Source organism: Tetrahymena thermophila (assembly GCF_000189635.1).
Source record: "Tetrahymena thermophila SB210 genomic scaffold scf_8253817, whole genome shotgun sequence".
Taxonomy (NCBI): domain Eukaryota; phylum Ciliophora; class Oligohymenophorea; order Hymenostomatida; family Tetrahymenidae; genus Tetrahymena; species Tetrahymena thermophila.
Window position 1 is genome coordinate 1 of NW_002475927.1, and position 23,423 is coordinate 23,423.

General features: G+C 23.0%; 7 protein-coding genes across 7 annotated transcripts; 2 read left to right on the top strand and 5 right to left on the bottom strand. All coding sequences in view use genetic code 6, as the record gives it.

Annotated features, from left to right (window-relative positions):
- Positions 1–408: 408 nt before the first annotated feature.
- TTHERM_000918449 (transmembrane protein, putative) lies at positions 409–822 on the top strand (the record flags this gene model as incomplete). Its single annotated transcript, XM_012801032.1, has 1 exon — positions 409–822. A coding segment is annotated over one exon (414 nt), but the record flags the coding sequence as incomplete, so codon positions are not given.
- Positions 823–2,339: 1,517 nt separating this feature from the next.
- Positions 2,340–3,737, bottom strand: TTHERM_00918450 (hypothetical protein; the record flags this gene model as incomplete). Its single annotated transcript, XM_001027837.2, has 1 exon — positions 2,340–3,737. One exon carries the CDS (start codon positions 3,735–3,737, stop codon positions 2,340–2,342), a length of 1,398 nt encoding a protein of 465 aa, XP_001027837.2.
- A 912-nt stretch (positions 3,738–4,649) lies between these two features.
- TTHERM_00918460 (hypothetical protein) lies at positions 4,650–5,177 on the bottom strand (the record flags this gene model as incomplete). Its single annotated transcript, XM_001027838.3, has 3 exons — positions 4,650–4,812; positions 4,869–4,964; positions 5,023–5,177. The coding sequence occupies 3 exons, from the start codon at positions 5,175–5,177 to the stop codon at positions 4,650–4,652; spliced, it is 414 nt and encodes a 137-aa protein (XP_001027838.3).
- A 1,165-nt stretch (positions 5,178–6,342) lies between these two features.
- On the top strand, positions 6,343–16,838 carry TTHERM_00918470 (hypothetical protein; the record flags this gene model as incomplete). The annotated part of the gene is made up of 12 exons (XM_001027839.2): positions 6,343–6,844; positions 6,962–10,272; positions 10,334–10,779; positions 10,834–11,509; positions 11,574–11,989; positions 12,040–12,504; positions 12,576–13,156; positions 13,210–14,874; positions 14,934–15,252; positions 15,308–15,701; positions 15,754–15,833; positions 15,884–16,838. The coding sequence occupies 12 exons, from the start codon at positions 6,343–6,345 to the stop codon at positions 16,836–16,838; spliced, it is 9,810 nt and encodes a 3,269-aa protein (XP_001027839.2).
- A 182-nt stretch (positions 16,839–17,020) lies between these two features.
- TTHERM_00918480 (hypothetical protein) lies at positions 17,021–20,054 on the bottom strand (the record flags this gene model as incomplete). The annotated part of the gene is made up of 2 exons (XM_001027840.2): positions 17,021–19,355; positions 19,420–20,054. 2 exons carry the CDS (start codon positions 20,052–20,054, stop codon positions 17,021–17,023), a joined length of 2,970 nt encoding a protein of 989 aa, XP_001027840.2.
- An 806-nt stretch (positions 20,055–20,860) lies between these two features.
- TTHERM_00918500 (cytochrome protein c1) lies at positions 20,861–22,709 on the bottom strand (the record flags this gene model as incomplete). Its single annotated transcript, XM_001027842.2, has 2 exons — positions 20,861–21,198; positions 22,088–22,709. The coding sequence occupies 2 exons, from the start codon at positions 22,707–22,709 to the stop codon at positions 20,861–20,863; spliced, it is 960 nt and encodes a 319-aa protein (XP_001027842.2).
- Positions 22,710–22,872: 163 nt separating this feature from the next.
- On the bottom strand, positions 22,873–23,034 carry TTHERM_000918501 (hypothetical protein; the record flags this gene model as incomplete). The annotated part of the gene is made up of 1 exon (XM_012801033.1): positions 22,873–23,034. One exon carries the CDS (start codon positions 23,032–23,034, stop codon positions 22,873–22,875), a length of 162 nt encoding a protein of 53 aa, XP_012656487.1.
- Positions 23,035–23,423: the final 389 nt, after the last annotated feature.

Consider the following 23,423-nt stretch of genomic DNA (forward strand, 5'->3'; position numbering starts at 1 on the left):
AACCCCAACCCCAACCCCAACCCCAACCCCAACCCCAACCCCAACCCCAACCCCAACCCCAACCCCAACCCCAACCCCAACCCCAACCCCAACCCCAACCCCAACCCCAACCCCAACCCCAACCCCAACCCCAACCCCAACCCCAACCCCAACCCCAACCCCAACCCCAACCCCAACCCCAACCCCAACCCCAACCCCAACCCCAACCCCAACCCCAAACTTAGAATAAACTATTTTTTAGGGTGGTGAACAGAAAATTAAATTTTGATAAGTTAAAAAATACTTGATAATATTCATTTTTTAAATTGAATAATAAAAACAATTTAAATATTATTTGTTTATTTAAATTATTAAAAGTTAGTTTTTTAAATAAATTGAACAATAAAAAAAATAAAAATATCATATAGTATAATACAGGTATTTGAGATAAACTCTAAGTTTGCGAACTAAATCTTACGCGAACTTAAAGTTTAAAACAAAAAAAATTTGAGAACCCATAATTTAAAACCTTTTCTTATCACTAATTATAACTATCTATTATATAATTTATTTATTATTTTAACATATGGACAAATAAATGATATTATAATTAAATACTATGCAACGATTATCAAAAAATGCTAATAAATTTTGGAAATTAATTGCCTATCATAAAATTTAATTATGAACTTAAAATTTTATTTATCTTATTTAGACTTCTTCTCTAATCTTATCAGCCGATACAATTTTAGAATTATTATAAATATAAAATATATGGGGTTATCTGTCCATGAAATATGTCTGTATCTATTTTTTAGATTTTAACTCCCAAATTTAAAGTGATCTATCTCTATTAATAGATAGTATGTATTGCTATTTCTATTACTTATTTTTAATAAAAAGCAATTACTTTACTAATGGTCCATTATTATATAAGTTGCTTAATATTGTTCCTTATTTCCAATTAGCTATAAAAATAAATCCATGCATACTACCAGCTGCTAAAAGTTCTTTATTTAATTTGATCAGACTTAATTCATCATATCCCTTTTTAGTATATTCTATGTTTTATTTAACAAGCTTAGTCTTAAATTCGTAAATAAGAATTTTGTTATAGCCTACAGCAATAAAATTTTCATCTAAGGAAATAAATGATGAAATCCTATTAGGAAAATTTTCAAACTACTCATTTTGAGAAGTACCATTTATAGTATCAACGCAAAATATTTAGTCTTAATGGACAGTATTAATTAATATATATTAGTTAAATTTTGTACATATTTCATATTAAGGATTATATTCTAAATCTAAAATACAAATTTTTTTAACTATTTTCATCTATCTACAACTCCAGAAGAATAAAAAATCTTACTAATAGCTCATAAAAGTAGAATTATTTAGCTTTAAAAGGCACTCAATTTTTTTATCATGGGCTCTATTTATCTTTTTATGGCATTTATTTTTTTGAACATCCCAAAATTTAATAGATTTATCATAGCTGCTAGTTACTATGAATTTATAAATTTATATTATTCCAGTTATTTTATCTTAATGCTTTGTACAGATATCTACTTTGTCATAGGAGCTTGAATCAAATACAGTTGATTGATAAAGAGAATAGAAATCCATTAGTATATTATTTTATTGCCTATTAGTATTAGTTTTTTATTTAGTTATTTGATAGTTTAGATATCAAAAATCTTAATTGCATCATAGCATCAGAAATACCTTCAAAATAATATTCAAACAAATAAAAAGAATACAAAATTAATTTAATAATCCTAAAATTTGATTATTTTTGAGATGTAAGGTAATTAAAAAACACATGATTACTAGAATAAAAATTAGTAAATAAATTCTACTCTTTCGACATAAATTCATTTTTGGTTTTATACTGTAATAAAGAAAATATCTTATCTTTAATTTTTTAAGTAAAATTTAAAATTATAAATTCATTAAATATGTGTTAAAAAATAAAAAATAAACTATAAAAATGAATAAATTTTAAATAAAATAAATTGATTATTTTAATATAATTAAAAGTACATACACTACCCATAAAATTTATTAAATTAATTCAACGCTTTTGATGTAAAATTTATTTTTGGTTTTACTTTTAAAATAAATAAAATTTCTGAATTCGTATTAGTAAAGCTGCAAATTTTATTTAATTTAATGAATAAAATATTAAATAAACATAAAACAAATTAAAAAATAATGAATTATTTAAAAATTTCAAAATGATAATTTAAACTTCAAGAAATTTTTATTTTCTAATTTAATATTTTAAAGATTAAAATTAAAAAAATAGAGATAATTTAATATTAACAAAATTAAGTTACATACACACATATATAAAATCAATTTGAGCCAAAATTTATTGTAGAGTTTTAATAAAAGGAATTACTGCATCTGCCTTCTTTTTTATATAGATTTCGAATAGATTCAATTTGATCTTATGCTCCACACTCACATTTTCTATAATAAAATTATTTTTGTTGGTTTATTTCATTTACATGTTTAGGTAGACTTAGTTAATTTAAATATTTAATCTAATTTTTATTTTATGAATCAAAATTAATTTTGTGTCTAGGTTTTTGTGATACTTGTGTTTAATAGTACCTACTTCCTTGGAGCTTAACATCATATAGCATTTATTAGAATTGCTTGTTTTTCTAAAAATACTATCTAAGAAGGTTTGGATTGTATTTTTAGTTTTGGTCATTGGTCTGATTTTCTAAAGGATTAAATGATGTATTAAAATTATCTCTAGATTTTATGGTTTCGCCAAATATTGCTTACTCTGCGTTAGCTTATTTTATTTATCTAGCTTTATTATTGTAAAATATCCAAGAAGAGTTATTTAAAGAGGAATTATTGCTTGTAGTATACTTATAAGAATTATCTATAAAATTTCTATCTTCTGATATGGCTCTTTTACGAGCTTAAGCCAGCTTTGATTAGACAAACTTTCTTCTCTAATATTTAGGTGATCCTTCATTTTATTAAGTCTCTTAATCAGAGTAATGAATATGACTTTCATTAATCGAAAAATAGGCTTCATTGATCTTATTTTAATCAACAAACTCATTAGACTCTTCCTAAATTGTAGGAACTTCTTAAGCAGGCTCTAAATAATGCTATTTAGAATTTTATTGTTCGTACTATTCTTAGTACATACCGCTTGTTTAATTTATTGGCTATTTTGAGAAATTTTCTTAGTATACTTTCTCGTATTGAGAATGTTTAGGTGGAGAAATTGATTTTTAATAGCTGTCAGGGTAGTATTAATAGTTAGGTTCTTTAGTTTTTTGTGGTGTTTAGAAGGATTCCATAGTAATTTAGTCAGAGCCATAGTTTTAATTGCAGTCATCGTCTTACTTTTCAAGTACATAGTACTAAAGATATTCTCCATCAGATTGCATTTACTAATTTTACTAAATGCCTTGAGCATACAATCTTTTCTATGCAGAGAAATTTTATGGGTAAAAATTAGCTACATCTGGGCTATGATGCAATTTATGCTCAGTCCTTTTTTAATTATGTGAATTAGATCTTGTTGAGCTATTAAATGGTTTGTTCGAGATGCTACGCTTATTTGTATAATAAGTACTACTTGTATCATTTAAATTGACCTCTTCAGGCTTAGCAAAAGGATTAGTGTAATCCCCTGTATTATTCAACCACATTTTCTGCTCATGGTACTATCTGTATCTTATTTGCGTCTATGCTTTGTTAATAATATAATTTCTTCTCATCTATTAATTTTTATTTATTGATTTTCAAGCAAATTTTATAAAAAATTAGTAAGATTTACTTTTCTAATAATATATATTTAATTTAATGTAATTCACAAAAATATTGATCATAGAATTACTTTCTTTAAGGGTTTAATATAACTAGATTGGAATTGATACATAAAGCCAATCAAATTAATTAATTAACAGGATCCAATTCTTAACATGTTCAAATATTATTAGCCTTTGCAATTTAATTATTATTATTAAATGAAATGGCTTTAAATAAATCTAATAACATATTAATTATTCTTCCTTAAAAATATATGGATTATATAAAGCTATTTTTAAGAAGTTAAAAATCCTAAAATAAAATAAATTAAAATGTATCAAAAACCAATCAATTAATTTAGTAAATAATTTAATAACCAATTTCATTTTATAATTAATCATAAATACTATCTTATTTTCTAAGATTTTCATATTTAGACCATTTTTTAAATCATTTTTGTTTTACAAAAACTAAAGTTGAAATAAATAAAGGTTTAATAAATATTAATTAAAACAAAGATAAATAAAATATATTAATTGTTTAGTATTTTTATTGTATTTAAAGTATTACTAATAATATAATTTATCCAAATACTACTACTAAAATAAAATGCAAGTATCCAAAAAATATAATTAATTGATAAAATAATTGATATTGCATATAGAATAAAAAAATTTCATTATTCTCATCAGGAAGAAAATTGTTTATTTGAAGATTTTTTATACTTTTAAAATAGAAATAAATAAATAAATTTATATTACAAATCAAATCAGTTCAAATATTAATTTTATAAAAATTTTGAAATAATTTTAAGATATAAACTAAATGTCTTATATGCATAAAACTATTTTGAAATATTGTATATTTATAAGCTGTTTTTTTCAAGAATCAGGTAAAATTTTATACTCTTTTAAACTCTTCTCAAATTCATTTGTAAAATTTTAAATAAACTATAGTTTTTCTTTTTATCCATCTATACTTTTCTTTACTAATTCTTTTCTTTCTTACATATACTCCTTAATACTTTAATCTTAATCTTAGCGTCTATTAGTATTAAAGATTATTTGTTTATTTTATCCAAATAAAATAAATTTAATTACTTAATTAGCTCTTCAGGTATGTTAGGAGCATTCACATTAACTATATCTTCTTCTATTATTTTTTATATATCTTCAAGTTATTGCTTGTAATCGTTTCTTATTTTTTATAAAAAATAAATCTCTAATTATTATAATTAAATATGCTTCAACATACATAATTGCAAAGAATTTATCATTCTTTTATAGGTAGGTTGTACTTTTATCATTGTATGCTTCTTCAAGTTATTTCTTAAATTATTTTAAATCAGTCAATTTACTCTTAAAGTAATTGACCTGCTAATTCTAGCTTAAATTCTCCTAAACATCCATTTTTACTTTATTTTAAAACTCTTTTAGCTAAATATTCAAATCTTTTGTAAATCTTTTAGCTCAAAAAATTAAATTGTATAATTAACAATGCTTCTAAAAAAATTAGAATTGCGGAAGCAAACACAAGCTAACACAATTTTAAAAATTTAGTTCCCATCGCTTTTAAAATTCAACTATTATTTAACTGTTTTGCAAATCAAGTAATTAAATAGTTTTTTATATCAAAAATAGTAAATAAACACTTCATATCTCACTTTAATAACAAGATAAAAATTTACTTAATTAGACAATTTGTAATAATTAACTGAATATAATTATATTTAATAATAATTTTTTTGTTTGAAAGCGATATTATATAAACAAACCCATTTTAATTTATTATACAAAACTAATTTAAAATGAATTCCTTAGCTAACCAAGAAAAATAATTTCATGAATAAAAATCAGATAATTATTAAATTTAAGGATTTAAAGTATAAGTTAGACTACTAAAAAGACTTTTATTTATAAATTTTGAAGAGCTAGTAGAATTTTTAGGTATATAAAAAACTTTAATAAGCGATGAGATATCTTGGAAACAAAAAATCGATGAACTCAAAAATAAATTTGGTGTTTAATACAACAAAAATGTAAATTTTATTATTTCTAATTAAAATGTTAAACAAATCATTTTATTATTGATATATAGGATAGAGCCATGTAAGTAGAAATCATCAGCAATTTATTTCTATTTGCTATTAAATATGGGATGAATTATATTAAAATAAATGAAGTATATGAATTGATTAAAGATAGAATAAATGGAAAAGCATCTGTAGTAAGAAGTAAAGCAATTTTGCTAGCTGTAAACTTCCTTATTTCTAAAATTCAACAGACTTTAAACTATGATTAATTTCTGATAGTAGACCAATAAATTATTGATGAAGTTATTCATATAGCTAATATAGTTGATTAAGAGGATATTTCTTAAAATAGTATTTAAAAAATTAATTTAGTTCACTGCTCAAGGCTTATAACTTCTGCTTGCCTTCTTTGTTTCATTAAGAAAAGCCTACATTACACATAGATTTTAAATTTATCAATTTAACTTGTGTAAAAATGTTAATGCTTAGATAATTTGAATAATAAAGAAAAGCAAGAATTTCAGTTCTTGTTAATAAATCTAATGAAAAGAAGTATCAAACAGTCTTCAGACCAAACAGATAATTAATATTAAATGAAAGTGTAGTATTCTTTGCAATATATATAAGCTACAAAAGAATTTTGGAATAACTAGCTTATAAATTTTTAAAATGAGGAATAGTAGTAATTAATTTCTAATAACTAAGTAGATATTTAAAAAAAACAAGGAAATCAAAACTTAAACGAAATTAAAAATTTACAAAACTTTCTTCTTAAAATTGAATAAATATAAAAAGAAATTAGCCATGCTGAAGAAAAACTAAATTAAAAATAAATCTAAAATTTACATTAATTTGTTTTGTAAAATATGGGAGAATCATTAAAAACAGAGGAGAATAAAAGTTTTAGTTTGGCCTAGAGCCAATATGACAATTAGTAAGAGGATTATTAACTGATGTCTTATAAATAAAGTAATTTTTCTAAGAAAGTAAGTAAGAAAACTCCTACACCTTCTAGAAAAAAAAGTCCTTTATCTTACAATTAAAGTAAAATTAATAATTTTATTTAGTAAAATCTATAAAATAATTTGATTGAATCTTAAAAATTTTAAAGTATTTTACCTTTAGTTTGAATATTTTTAATTATTTCTTAATTTTTAAAAGAAAATAATAAATAGGAATAAAAAAATAGACTCCAAGGATTACATTTTAATGAATACTCACTTTTTCAGAAATAAGAAGATTTAAACTTAGAAAATTCAATTTAAATTCTGAAGTTATAATAATATTAAACTGATGATAGCAAAAGAATGAGTGAGGACAGTTAATTAATTAAAGATAGGCTAGTATAACAACAATAATAACTTAAATTAAATGAAGAGGAATATAGAGCCTAAGAAACCTTATCAATAGATGAATCTCCTATTTTAAATTAATACTAAAAATAAATCTTTAAACTGTAAAATAAAGCTCAATAAAATCAATCCAAATCTTAAAATATTTATTAAAGACTTTAATAAAGAAGGCTTTCTTCAGCATTCAATGAAAAAAATAAAAATTAAACCTCAATTAAAATTAATATGCAAGAGTTGAATAAAGATTAATTATTTTAGAACTATTAGACATAAGATACCTCTCCTTTTTTTATATCCGCTTCTCCTATAACAAGAAAATAATCAGCAATACTATAATCCTCTCCAAAGAAAACCTATTTATTATAGAATAGCCTTTTACAAAATTAAGGCAAATATTCAAGTTAACAACCTAATTTTAATTAATTAGTAAATGAAAATGAGTATTTTTGCTTTTAACAAAGTAAATCTGACCAACAAAAAGGTCAAACTTAATAAAAAACAAATTCACCAAGTTTATAGGATTATAAATTAGATTCACAACTTTAAAATTTGAAGAATTCAATCACTTAAATAAAAAAATAAAGCTCAATTTAATAAGATAACGAGAATAATACTGATATTTTAAGCGCAAGAACAAGAAAAAGCACTATTATTTCATCTCAAACAAAAAAAAAATATAAATCACCGCCTTAGACGTATCTATCTTCTCCAGTAACAAATTTATCACAATCTGGCTACTAATTTAATAAATAAACATCTATTTTAGAGTCATACAATTTTACATATAAATCTAATTTTAATGCTTATCAGCTAAGAGATATTAATCAAGATGTAGATATACATAAAGAATCGAATAACATTTTGCTTGATTACTTCGGAGAAAACATTTAAGAAGAACAGCCAAATAAATAAGAAGCAAAATATTCTATTAAATCATTAAGAAATTGCTAAACTTAAATGAATTCTCCAAATTTAAGAAATATCCAATCAGCAAGAGAATAAAATTAGTCTCCATCACTTTAAAATTTAAGAAGATCATACAACAATAATAACAATTATAATAAATCAGACAAACAAAATAATTATTTCTTTTCAAAAACAAATAATACAACTATTTCTTAAAGAAAAACTAGTTTACTCTCAAATGATAAAAAAGAAATTTAATCTAAAAGAAAAGGTATGCTATTTCAAGATATGCTGTTAACTTAATCTTTAAGTGGCTAACTGTAAGGTAATTCAAAAATAAATGTATCGACTTTTCAAGCATAAGACTAGGATTATAGAAGTAGCTCTTTAACCCCAAGAAATGAAAAAATATTAATAAATTCAGTTTAGGCATAATTGCAAAATACATAAGATTAAGTAAAGAACTAATCTAATTTTGTTTATACAAGCTCAGATACAATAAAAACATCATCTATTTAAAATGGTTAATCAAGTGAAGAATAAAGTAAAAGAGAAATGAAAAGCAGCATAAAGATGACAATTTCTAATAATACAAATTAAATGGATAATTAAGATAAAAATAACAATTATAATAATTGCCAAAACATGATTAAATTAATAGAAAATTTAAAAAATAATTAAAAAGATAAAAATAATATAATTATACCATAAGCAAATAATCTAGAGTAAAAAAAATAAAAGAATTTTTAAACTATCAGTGTCAAAGCACAGTAAATTTTATCTAAACAGATTCAAAGCTATTTAAAGGAGAAGCCCTAGATAAGAAATATTTTAAATAAAATTAAATGTGATGAAAATGAGAAAGTTTTTTTGTAACAAGCACAATAAATTTAAAATATTAAAGATGATACTATTCAAAGTCCAAAATTGATTACCCCTCATAATAATGTAGTTTCTATAATATTAAGTAAAAATTAGGTTTCTGATTAATCTGATGAATAATCTGATCCTTATTTTTCTTAAAAGCAAATAAAACAAAAATAGAAAAATTTAATCTTTCAAAATTCTAACTCTTAATGCTAAATTAATGAAATTATTAGCCTAAAGAATATATAATCTGCTCCTAAAGAAAATAAATCATCAAAATTTATCACCAATCAAGAAGATTCTAACTAAAATTTTTCTTAATATAGTCATGCAGCTATTAATTCATAAATCAAGAAAGCAGTCTCAATCTATAATAGTTAAGAAAATTAGAAAATTAAACAACAAAATAATAGTATCAACAACTTAAATTAAAATTGTACTGACCAAATTAAGAATGCATTTGAAAGTTATTATTTAGGAACATCATAGGAATAGAAAAATATTAATGAAAATAAAAAAAAAATTTTATCAGCTTATTCTTAAATTTCCTTTAAAAAAAAAAAAGGAGATTTATAGAATTCTTAATTTCAAAATGATGACAATTAACCTGAAGTTTTGAATGGAAATAAATAGGATTTTAAAAGAATGAAATACAAATAAAATGCTAACAGTAAATCAATATATCAAAACTCTTAAATAAATTCTAAAAAAAGAAACACTTTTCTACTCAAATAATTCAGTAAAACTAATAATGATTTACCTTTAAGAATTGAATTCAGTGATATAAGCTAAGCAAAAGCAGAAAATTTAGCATTAAATGAATCTTAGCAGCAGGTATCAAACAGAAGTACTTGGATTTTTAAAAGAATAGCTAATAGGATTTAAGAATAATCAAATTTTGTAGAGAAAATTCTCTAAAAAGAAAATTCTGCCTAAGCAGTTCCAAAAATAATAATTCCTTCAATTTAAGATATTGACTCCTCTATTTTAACGAATAATGATGAAAAAGTAGATTTCAATTCAAAACAAAACTTATCAGAAATACAAGAAAAGTAAACATCTATGAGTTTAAGCTCTAAGTCTTAAGCATAAAGCTCAAAATCACCAATTGAAAAAGATATTTAAGCTCATTAATCGTTTTAAGATTATATAAAACTCAATTCTAATTAAAAATCTTAATTCGCTTAACAATAAAAATTAGAAAATTCTATTGAAAAACTGTATAAAATGAATTTATCAATATTATCCAACGCATAAAGTCCTAAAAACTTATCTACAAGTTTGACCAAATAATCTAACTAGGCAAGTCCAATAAGATTGGAAGCTCAAAAGAGATCTTAATTAAAAGTAATAAAATATTTTTTTTTAATCAAATAAAAAAATGAACTTTCTTATCAAAATAATTTAGGTCGAAGATTCAAATTATAAAATAAAATTGGAGCTACTTTAATAAAGATCTTTCAAGAAATAACAAGAAAATGTATTAGAGTAATTTTCAGAGATTAAACCACTAGATAATTCTAGTAAAAAAATATCAAGTATTAAGTAATCTCAAACAATCAAAGATTTAACTGCTTTTTCTAGTTAAAATAAATTAAAAAGTTAATTTTTAGCTGTACCATAAAATAATCCAGGAGTTTCTCAAAAGAGATCCTCTATCCATAATTCTCCTTAAGATTTCTCCTCAGTACTTAAGAACATTTCTAGATCCTTTAAAATACCTTAATGGGCTGAGTAAAATCAAAAAAAATTTCCAAGTTTTTTTAATTAGCAAATAAATACTGTGTAAAAAAAATTGTATAACATTACTGAGTGCTTTAAGCTGATATTTATTCTAAACAAATTTTTTAAAAAGTAAAATTTAGATTATTTTTAATATAAAAAAATTATTTTTTTATTTTTTTTTAGAGTAATCATTAGGGTAAGGCAAACTCTGCAATTAAAAAACGAGTCTGAACAAAAATTATAATAATAAAATAATGATAAAAATAAAAATACCAAAGAAAAGCCTTTATTGATAAAAAACTTTTTAAAGAGTAATTTGCTTTAAAATAAGATTTTGAAACCATAGAGCTTAACATAATCTCTTTAGAATTAAGATTCAATAAACAGTGTTTAGGAAAATGATTCGTAAATTCTAAGCTAAAAAGAAAATTTATAAATCATTCGTATACTTAAGTTAAAATAGTTTAAAGAGAAAGCAGCTTAGGCTTCTAGCGGAATGAATGAGTAAGGAGAACCAATTAATAAGCTGATAGGATTTTATCCAAGTTTAAAATTTTCTTCATTTGTAAGCAATAGACTTCATGTATGGAAAATTTATTATGTGCATAAGTAAGTAACTTCTACTACCAAAATAAGTAATTACTTTCTAGATAAAAGAAGTAGAATATAAACTGAGCAAAAAGAAGAAAACTAAGAAAATCCAAATGAATTTTAATTTTAAATTAAAATTGATGATTAAATATTAAAATACACATTTAAGCTTAGCTAAAACTTGCTCAATATACTTCCTGGAAATAACAGCTTTTGCTCTACTTTGTGGCCATCTGCTTTTTGGATGTTTTTTCATAATCTACAAACAGTAACTTAAAATTATAAAAAAAATATAATCAAATTAGTTAAAATAATATCTGATTTATAAAAAGGAAAAAAACTTTAACATCGAAAATGATTTGTACTTAAATATAAAAAGATCAAAAAGTTCTTCTATTTCATCAGACAAAGCTTCGTAGGTATATGATCAAAGTTAAAATATGATTATTTTTAAAGATGAAGTAGAAGAGGATAATGTTGAATGTATTTACGATGACATTACATATAAAATATATGAGACGTAGAATAATTTAAAATTTTTAAATTTTCAAGCTAATAAACTTAAAAAAATATTTGAGCTTTAAGATATAGAATATATTGGTAAGTTATCTTATCTCTTGTAATAGTTTGGAATTTAAAAAGGGAGAATAGTCTCTAAAATTAATGGAAAAACTATTATATTTTAAGATTTACCTTACGATTAACAAATGATCAAATATTACAACAGTATACTTAGTTTAATAAAAAGGTAAATACAAATTTACTTGTAATAATTATTAAAAAATTATTTTAAAAAAGGTATAACATTTATTTTAATGAGTGCTAAGATACTTAAATATAAAAAGCTAATCTTATTTAATTAGAAAAAAATTAAATAAATAGATATTTGAACTCTTAAAAAATATCAAATTAGCTTCAAATCGGGTTGAGAGGATCTATTGTGGGTCTACTTTAAGATAAAATAGCTTTTTTAAAATAAAACTAAATGAGCTTTGATAAATATTTTTCCTATCTACAAAGCAAGCCTCATCATATTTTAAATATGTTTTTGAAAAAAAACAAGTCTTACTTTTTACTATCTGCAAACTTGGTTTTTAAATATGATTTATTTCAAAAGTATGTTTCAGACAAAAAAATCCCTTTTTCAATATACGTTATGGCAAGAAATATGGATATGAATAGCAGAGTCAAACCCATAGAAATAAGTTAAGACAAGCTACTTTTTTTCTTTTCAGAGCATTAAATTTAGCAGGAGATTAAAAGGTAAACAAAATTTACTGAGATATAAATGAAATTAAAATAAAATATTTAATTAATTAATTAATTAATTATAGCTTCTTGTTTAGGGGAAGCATTTCTAAATTTTGGAAGATAAATTTAATTCAAATTTGCACTATGAGTCTAGAAATAATTACAAACTACTAATACGGAAAACAATCAACAAAAAATTCTAAGTTTACATATTATGATCAAGAGCTATACCTAAAGGAATCAATCAATCAAATGATTAGAAAAAATTCTTATCTTAGAAATCTTGAAATTGATGAAGGATAAATGTCATATGGTGCAGTTTCTGATAGCTTTTTTATGGATACTGAATAATCCAAAATCTAAAAAATTTAATTTTTAAATAGCAATCAAAATATTTTTGATAAAAATTTTGACGATATTTATGAAAAATTTTATATTCAGAAAAGAGAACAGTCTTTGGATTACAATGAAGTTGATGTCTATAACAAGGATTATTAGATAAAAAATGACTTCGATATAATCGTAGATAAATTACAAAATGATTCAGATGATGAAGATTAAAGAAAAATTATTTTTAATTAATAAATGAGCTAGTCTCTTCCTAAAGAAGTTCAATTTGAAATAGAAGCTAAGTATTCTTCCTATAACTACACAAAATCTTAGAGTAACTTACTCTTTTTTTTTATTTTTAAATATTTATTTTTTATAAAATTGCAGCTAAAACCTACAAAGATAATAAAAAATTAACCGAGAGGCTCAATAATTATTTGAAAGAAAGAGGAAAAGTTTTTACAATAAAAAACTAATTCAGAGGAATCAATTTCTTATTTTAAATAGTTAGCAATAGAAGCTATTATGCATTAATAAATAAATACAAAGATTAAAGTTTTTGTTAAAGTGGTGATGACTATTTTAGTATTAGTAATCTCATACCTTCTTCATAACAAAACGATTAAATCTATTGCTTTTTGTATGACTATGAAAAAAAATTAAGATATTTTATTATTATTTAAGAAAAAAAATAAATTAAACTTTTGCTCAACATTATTGAAATGAATTTGGAAGGATTTCTAATGGAAAAATTAATAGTTAAATAGTTGCAGAATAGTTTACTTTAAGAACTTTTCTCGTTAAAGCCAGACACAAATAGATATTTAAAAATATAAAAATATTTAAAGAATATCAATCATACTTAAAGAGAAAAAAAACTCCGTATTGATTGTCCAATTTCAGTGTAATATCACTTAATAGTAGATTCTAAGCAAATTAATAACTTCTACCATAGCATAACTCGCAGCTATACATTAAATTTTAAGTAATTAGGTAAATGCTTCGTGAATGCTTCTATGCTATAGATTAAAACTTAAGATAATTTATCACAAAAGAAGTATAATGATAACTTTAATGATGATGAAAGCAGTTTAAGCTCTACTCATCAATTGCTCTCCATATCCGGTACTCAAAACCAATAAAATGTGGATAACAAACATATTTCTTTTTAATTTTCCACTTTGTTGGTTTTGCATATTATGCCTACTAATTAGAGATACAAAGCATATAGGCTTATTTTATCATTAGCTGACTTAAGAGAAATGGATATCATAATATTTAAACATTTTCAAAAGGATTTTTTCAAAGAGAGCATGCTTCAAAGGCTAGTTAAATTAGTAAGTTAACAAATAATTAAAATAAAAACTCTTTTAGGCTCTGTACTAGCCCTTTCTTCTGACAGAGTATAGACTATTCATTCTGCTAGTGGTAAAAAGGTTGTGCTAAAGCTAAGCCGATTTAATCCTTACTAAGACGAAGATTTAATGCTTAGAAATTTTAGAAGTTCTAGTGTTATAAATGCTAATTAAAACTCATAAAGTTAATACAATTAATTAGAACAAAGAAATTCATTATTAACTTTTCAAGAGTAAGAAAATTTGGCAAAATAAGAAAATAAAAAGTGGAGAGTATTTATAAAGTAGCTTAAGTATACAAAAAACAAAGTGCTTAAGCACGAATACGAGCTAAATGACTCAGTTTTTAGAAAGAAGCTGATGCATGAAATAATTGAGCCTAGAAGAATTATTCTACAAAGAGTATAAAAATTTTTTAATAGAGAATACACCTTAATTACAGTTTTTAGAGATGTTTTAAAAAACATTTTTGTGATACAGATTTACATTCCAAAAACATGTAGAACAATTTTTGTTTAATTTGATATGGAAAACTTGAAGCAAATAAATGCTTAAATTATAAATTAGTGGATTTAGCAAAAGCTTTTGTTTTTCCATAATAATACTTAAATTCCTCCATTCTCTTCCTTTTTATATTTTTCTTAAAGGATTTAAGCAACAACAAAAGAAAAGCTACAATAAATATTTGAAAATGAAAGTAAAATTATTATTCTTTTTTGATAGACTTTTTATTTTTTTTTAATATTTTTTATTTAGAAAATGAAAAGGAACAAATGTCTATTTTTAAGTGGTAAAAAATAAATAGTGATATTCAGAAAAAGAATGACCATAAAGTCCCGTTTTTTAATATAGGAACTCCGAAGTCAATAATTAAAAAAAAGATATATGACGAGTTAAGATTAAGCAACTTTAGCAATTCCGTATAAAGATCTCAAAATATAAATAAAAGAGTAGATTTTGAAGATTTTTAGGGTTTTTCTTCATAAGCTAAAAATGTAATTGAAAGCAATAAAAGGTAGCAATTCAAAAGATCTGTGCATAAAAAAACATGCATCATACCGAATTAAGTTAATCAGTAATTAAAATATCCATTAAATACCAAAAATAATTATTAAATGAATTATTAATAGAATTTAGTAAAGAAGATATTTATAGGACATTATTAATGACAAACTATAAATTATAAGATGCAGACCATAGAATCTTATTAACTATTTTAAATCAGAAGATATAGTTAAAAATGAGAAATTTTAAGTATTTAAGTAAATAACTCAAAGCCTTGACTAAGGATTTCAATAAAGAATAGAAAATATTTAGCTTTCTAATATGACACGTTTTATTGAGATGTAAATATGGGACAATATTATTGAGGACATTTATTTCTTGCCTAATGATCTTAAGAAGGACATCATGATAATGATTGGAGACTTTAGCTTTCAAGTCTAAGAATTACTGCATTATGAAAATTTAAATGTAGATGGAAAGTAGGACATATAGATTGACATTTGTATTAATTTGATATAGGTAAATTTTTATTTAATTTGTCTTACATTATTAATTAATTTTATTTCCTTAGTCGATTTAGAAACCTTAATCTGTTAAATTAAGAAGACAATAACAAGAACACAATGCAAATCTCTAGCATATGTCTCCCACGTAATACTTTTAAAATTAATTTAATACTAATTAGTTATTAATAAATATAGATTTAGCTTACTGAGATAGCAGTTACTTGATTTTTATTTTCTTCCTGTTGAATTTATACCTTATAATGCAACTACTGATTTTAACTTATAAATTAACAATTTTTAAATTAATGAAAAAAAACCATAATAAATAACTATAAATTTAAGAGAAATTATTAATGTGTTCATAGCTGATGGGTTTTACAAATCTTAAAGCAATTACTAAAACTCTAGAATGAATTATTCAGAACTAAAGCAGCTTTGCTATTTTATTCTTTACAAAATTAAAAAATAAAACTTTCTTGACTTAATTGAAAAGAAAAAAATTAAGAAACCAAAGCAGTAAAATAATCTTATTATTAAAGGGTTAACTTTGATGGATAAAACCTCAATAATAGAAACTCCTAAGAAAATAGTAACTGATAATTTTGCAAACAGTGACTGTTCATCAAAAACAGATAGAAAGAGAACTTTTTCATTTAGTTTATATCCTATAAAGTCCCCTGTAAAAATAGATAGTTTTTAAAGCTAAGATTCAAGTTATTGCAATGATGAAGAAAATAGAGAGGAAGCATCATCAATCTCAATAAAACAATTTGATTTAAACCAGAGCTTTTTAATGTCGAGAAATACTTCAAGATTATCAGTTAATTTTCTCAAGCCAATATAACTTTTCTTAGAAAATTCTTTCTATAAAAAAACAATATTAATTGATCTTAAAAATAAAATATTTTTAAGCACTACATTTTACACACTATAAAATTCTTTCAAATTTGTTGTTTTCAGACCAGGATGTTAAGAAAAGCTTGAAAAAATAAAAAATATAATGTATTTTAATGATCGATTATTTTCATTTAAATACTTCTTTCAATTAAAAGATTATTAAGAAATATTAAGATAAGCCACTCTATACTCTTCTGAGAAGCTCTTAAAGGAGTATAAAAATTAAACAAAAAACTAAAAAAGTTATTATTGAAAATTAAAATATCATTTAAAGACAGACATACAATCAAACTATTTATTTATTTATTTATTTATTTATTTATATTATTTCAAAGTTTTTACATTTTATTAAATTATTTTTTAAATAAATTAATCCTTCTTTCTTTTTTTACAATATAAAATTTTAAATAATTTTAAAAATTAATAATTGACAAATCAATTAACTTGCAATTCTTCTTACTTTTGTTAAATATTTTATTTATTCTTGAAAGAATTCATAATTAATAACTAGTTATGATCTTAATTCTTATTATTAGTATATTCTTGCTTAAAATTAGTTTCCTCTGTTTGTTTTGTATTTTTAACTTTTTTTTATTATCCAAATTTATGAAATTTTTAATTATTTTTGTTAACTTTCCCTTAAAAACTTTAATTTAAATGTTGTTGTTTTGGCTGTTAATTTGGCACAAAAGCAGTTTTTACTTTTCTAACTGGGTCAAGTCTTTATTTATTATCTAACCCAGCATTAAATTTATTATCTTAATTGTTTTAAGTTACTATATTTGAGTTTTAGTTTTAAATAATATTTTGATCAATTTTTGGATAATTTTATTTCTTTATTTCATCTTGTTTATCAGAAATTGTAGTATTACTTTATTTTTAGCCAATATTTGCGCTTTTTCCTTAAATATAATCCATGAAGTCAATATGCTACTGGTATTAATTTAAAAGTTATCCACTTTTAGGAGATCCAGTCTAAATCATAACTTTTGAATCAATAGTATTTTTGATTTTCTAACTACTATCTAAATGGTAAATATGTGATGAATCTTTTCTAGTAAGAGAATTTTAGCTAAATTTTTTTTAAATAAGGGCCTACTAATCTAAAGATTATATTTAATTTATTATTAAAGAAGGTATATTATTTTAAGCTTAATTTTAAGCATTTAGCCAAGGAGACTATTACCTAGGTGAGGGAGATTACTTCTTCTTTACATACTTTTAAATATATGAAGGTGTAGTAGTTATATTTTCTTAGCTACTTGGACTTTTACCAAACTAATTTCCATTAAATTTTAATTAAAACACTTTCATTTTATCACTTGAGGTGCTATTGGCATTCACTTAATTCACCTTTATGTCATTTTTACTTTGAATTTGTGTAATTTCGAATTATTTATTTTAAATATTATTATTACTATTTTCATTTTCATATTATTTACTTAAAAGAATATTTGATGATTAGTCAATATTTTAATTTTAAGGTATAATTTATTATTGTTAACTATAATTCTAATATTAATTCTATATTTATTATATATTTTATTGCTATAAATTTAACTATTAAGGGTACAGAGAAGGTGAAATAATGTTTAATAGTTAATCTACTTATTAAAAATTACCTGGGCTATGGATATTAGTGCTTGGAATATTAGTTTATTTTTAATTTTAGATATTTTTCTGTATCAAAGATATATTTTTTATCAAAAGTATCTAGTTTTATTAATTTTAGTGCTCTGAATCCCCTACTAAATTTTAGATACTTCTATTTCCGTCATAATCATGTTATCCCTCCTCTCTTTCTCTTTTCTTTTATCTTAGCCTTATTGGAGGAATAGCTCTATGTTTAGGGAATCTTAAAGGAGATAGAGATTTTGACTTAATCTAAGTATTGAAATTAAAATCTAGTACTCTGCTATTAATTATAGAATCAGCTTCACTCTCAAATTCTTCTTAATTGTAAATTTTTTTGCTGTGAATTGGTGCTACCTTTGAAGATAATGTATTTATTACTTGAATAGGTTTATTGATAAAGCTATTTGACTAGTTTTCTTCATTATCTTCTTTTTCTAAATCTAGATAACCTAAAATTTCTTTTGGCTCAACAACATTCTTAAGGTTTGAGTTATCTTAACTTATTTAGTTATATTGGATAGAAGTGTTTTAATTGTTGAAAAAGTTAGCAGCTTTATTTTCTTCTAACTAGGAATGAGAATCTTTATAATAATTTGTATGATATTTATATTGCTAAAATGACTTTAATCTTTACTAGGATTTAAATTATTGTAAAACTTATTAATTATTTTGAATGTGTAAATTTATGTTAAAGCTGCTTGGAAATAATATTTATTAGTTATTCTATGTCGGAAATTTTAGATTAGTATTTAGGTCTATTTTTTTCAATTTTTATTGTAATTATTATTATTGAGTATTTGTTTCTTACTAATTCTACTCTTGATCTTTTCTCAAAGAATTAAACGAATTTCCATATATTTTCATTTCTGCTAAAGGCTGTAAGGAGTTGGGAGAATTGGAAAGATGAAAATTGTAAAATGCGTTTTAGTTTATTTAAGAGTCTCCATATTTCTTCATCAATTAATTTTAATAAATGTCTTTTGCAATTTCTTTGTTTTCCCATTTTAAAAATTATTCCTCAGTAACTCTTAGCATTTAACTGTTTTTTTCTTCTTCCTCTTCACTAGTATTACCTTCTTCAATATTTCTCTCTCCATTATTTTTTTGATTAATACCATCGATAAATCTACCCTCACTATATTTTAAATATATTATACTTTAATTTTTATGGAAAATAGAAGATGTTTTATTTGCCTTACAGTTAAACTTTCTAAGAGTATTCCATTTATTTTGGTGAAAATTTTTAGCTTGAAACAACTAATTAGTTATTAGTTTCTTTTTAATTTCGAAGATTAGATGTCTACTAGTTAGAAGAAGAATTAGAGGTGCCACCAAAATGAAAATTAGATCTATTTCCAAACTTTTATGGAAAATTAGGTTAATTTCTGTAAGGGAAAGGACGATTATTTTGGTAGAATTATTTACTTTTAAACGCGCTTAAAGTATTACCAAAACTCCTTACATCTGTAAAACCTGGGTCTTCTTAATCCCATGAATCGAGACTCTTTTTTTTAGAAACGTTCCTTGTTTTGAGTATTGATTAATTATTAGCAGAAGCTGTTTCAGCATCTAGTAATGCAAATTTTGGGTTAAGTTCTTCATCCTCTCCTTGCATGTCTATGAATTTTTATCCATCTAAGATTTTACTTCTACTTTTATTTGATTAGTCTTGCGTTTGCGATTACTTTTATGACTTAAAGCTAGCTTGCCTCTCATTTTCTGAATTCATATTATTTTTTACAGCATATGAGAATCTCTTATTTACATCTTAGCTATGATTTTTAGGATTATCTGAGAGTGCATTTTTTTCTTGATTTGCTAGATAATTTAACATAGATTTAATTTCATAACTTTGTCAATCAATATTTTAATTATTTGTTAAATAACTTATCAACCAATTATAAAATTTTTTATTTTTGATAAGAGTATATTAACTGTAATTCCTAATAATAACAATTAATTTATTCATTAAAATAATAATTATAAAATAAATTATTTAGAACATTTTCTTGCATTAAAAACATTTTATTTAAAATGAAACATATTTAAAATTTTTTGACATTTCTATTAATATTGCTCAAATAAATTAAAACATGTAAAAGATAAATCATAAATAAATAAATATTTTTTTATTTATTATTTTTATATTGTTTTTAATTTAAAAAAATAATGATCAAATTACAAAATTTTGAGTTTAAAAGTAAAATATCAATTTTAATTGATAAAATTATTTTGCGAAGAATTCTTCAATTAAATTTTGCAAATCTAATTTATTTTATTTGATTCTAACATATCTTAATAAAATTTGTTTTCTATTAAATAAATTTTAAACCTATTCAAAATTTTTAAATATGCAATCAAAATATTTTCAAAGAATAACTATTAGAAAAAAATAAATTCTCAATGGTCGATTGATTTCTTTCTTTGTAAAAAATAGTACTTAAAATTAGTACAACCAACAGAAACTACATAAAAAATGGCTGATTTTATATATTTAATAATTTAGAGATTTGTTGCTACTTTGAAGTGTATTTATATTGCTAGCGCTTTCTCAATTTTAAGCTTTTAAGATAAATAAATACAGCTAAATTTTTATGTAGTACAAGTTTGATATATGATTTATTAGCTATTTTAGAAAAATCAAGCCCAGAAGTAACCTCTGAATTAGTAAGCTCTGGAATTGTATCCACCATATTTGAAGTGATTGTAGTAAACACCATCTCTAACAGCGTACATTTCCCATCTTAAGGAGAGAAGGTTTCTGTAGTAGGCCTTTGTCTTGAAATACTTGAAGGGAAGGATAAGTAAACCACCAGTGAAGACCATATAATATCTAACCATCTTATCGGGTCTCTTGTAACCAACTCTTCTTTACATGAAGTTAATGAAGTTAGAAACATCATAAGCCATCTAGGGAGTAGAAGCGGGGGTACCATCATCGTAATCAACCAAACCATCAACTAATTATCTGGGCATACCTTTTTTTATAATTTATATGTTAATAAACCTTTTACATTTAAATGTTATATTTTATTGAATCTTTTTTTTATATTTTTTGAATAGGCAGGCAATATATATTTAAAAATAGTGCAATTTGAAAATTATTCAAGTCTATCTGTTTGTGATGGATGAATAACTTCTGGTAAGATATTTAAATGAATGAATTAATGAAAATTTGTTTTATAGATCTTAAGTTTATTTGCAAATATATTTATTTCTTAGAGAATTGAATTAAATATCTTTATTATTTTAGTTAGAAATTTAATAAAATTTAATTATGGTCTAAAAGATATTTTTATAATTTTGATGAAGGAAACTCATTTATTTCACATAGAAGCTTCAAATAATGATCCTATGCAGCTTATTCATGACTAAAATCGGTCTTAACAAAATTTTATTGAAAAGCTGTTAATGCAAATCGTATTTTATTGGCATATTTTTGAATCAATCTTACTTTAATATTAATATTGTATCAATAATTCTAATTTCATAACTATAAAATTTGAATTTATGCTTAAAAATATTTTGCTAAATTATATTAAAAATGTCTATAAAGCCTTAATTTTTTTATATTTTTCAGTTCTCTTAACTCTCCATTTCTTATGATTTATTTGTTTTTGTAAAAATAACCACTTTGCTAAAAATTTTATATCTTTCTTTCTTTCTTTCAAACAATTTCTAAAATATTTAATCTTAGAGTAAAAAATAAAAAATTTGTTCAAGTTCTGATGCGTTTGGCTATATTTCAATCTCAATATATCTGTTTGTGCTTATCATTTCATTTTTTAAATTAGAAATTATAATTTAAAATTATATTTTTTCTTCCTGCTAAGAATATTCTTTGAAAATAGTAAAAGATTTGCTTACCAATAATCATGTGATCGAAGTAAGGATTGAAGTATTTGCCCTTAGGAACATCCATACCGAAAGGAGGAGTGAAGTGATAACCAGTAGAAATGTTATAAATGTAGTTAATACCACCAGGTCTAAGCTTAATCTTAGAGAAATCAGTAGGCCAGACACCACCGTTAGCATTCTTAGCTTGATCCTAAGAGAAGTAAGGAGGATAGATGTGATCGCAAATAACTCTATCTCTCTCATCCCATTCTTGATAGTAATATTGTTTAAAATGTTGATGGGCAGGGTGAATAGTGAAATCGCTAACCATTTGAGCTAATTCTAATTATCTGTAAGCCTTATCCAATAAGTAATCGTACTTCTTGTAAATCATACCATGACAGTTACCGCAATTTCTGGCAAAAACTTGGAAACCTCTTCTGACTGAACCAGAATCGTAGGTACCCAAGAATGAAAATTGGGGCCAATAATTATGACCCTTGTGGGTACCAACTTCGGTAACCAATTCTTCATAACCCTTAATACCCCAGAAAGCACCAATATCATCTCTATAAATGAAATTCTAGACTTCCTTGTTTTGGGAGTTAGCTAAGGACAAACCGATAATACCTGCAGCGACGAAACTCTTCATTTCTTCTTGCTTTTTCTAATTATCTTAATAACTCTTTTTTGACTTTTCGTCTTTATTAAATTATTAATATTTTTTAATTATCTTTTTGTATTTTTATTTCTCTCTCTTTCTTTCTTCCTTGATTTGTTTGATTTCTCTTTCTTTATTACAAGTTTTTATTTCTTCATATCAATTTTCCTTCTTTCCTTTTTAGATTTTTCATGTTTTTTATTCTTGTCTTTGTATTTTATGGGGCATCAATAATCAATTTCTTCTTTATTCCTGCATATCTCAACTACTCGCTTCTCATTTTCCTTAAGATCTTTACAGAATCATTCATTTACATTTAGATTTCATTTAATGTTAATTGGATTATTTTAAAGTGTTATTTATTTATTTATTTGCATTTATTTTAAAATGTTAATTTTTTATATAGTAAAAACAAAAATCTTTATTTATTGATTTCATTTTTAAATGTTTTTTAAAAGATTTATAAATGAATTATTTTAAATATGACAATTAAAAATTTTATTTTTTAAAAAAGCATCTTTATTTCAAATCATATGTTAAACAAACTCTGCCTATCTACCTACATACCAACCTACTCCTGTTTTAAAGCATAAGTTTCAATATTGTGACAAGAATTTTAAATCTTTATAGTTTTCAAAACTCTAAAAAAATTTTAAATGTAAAAAATAATATTTTTTATTTGTAACAAATTGTAAAGTTTTAAGC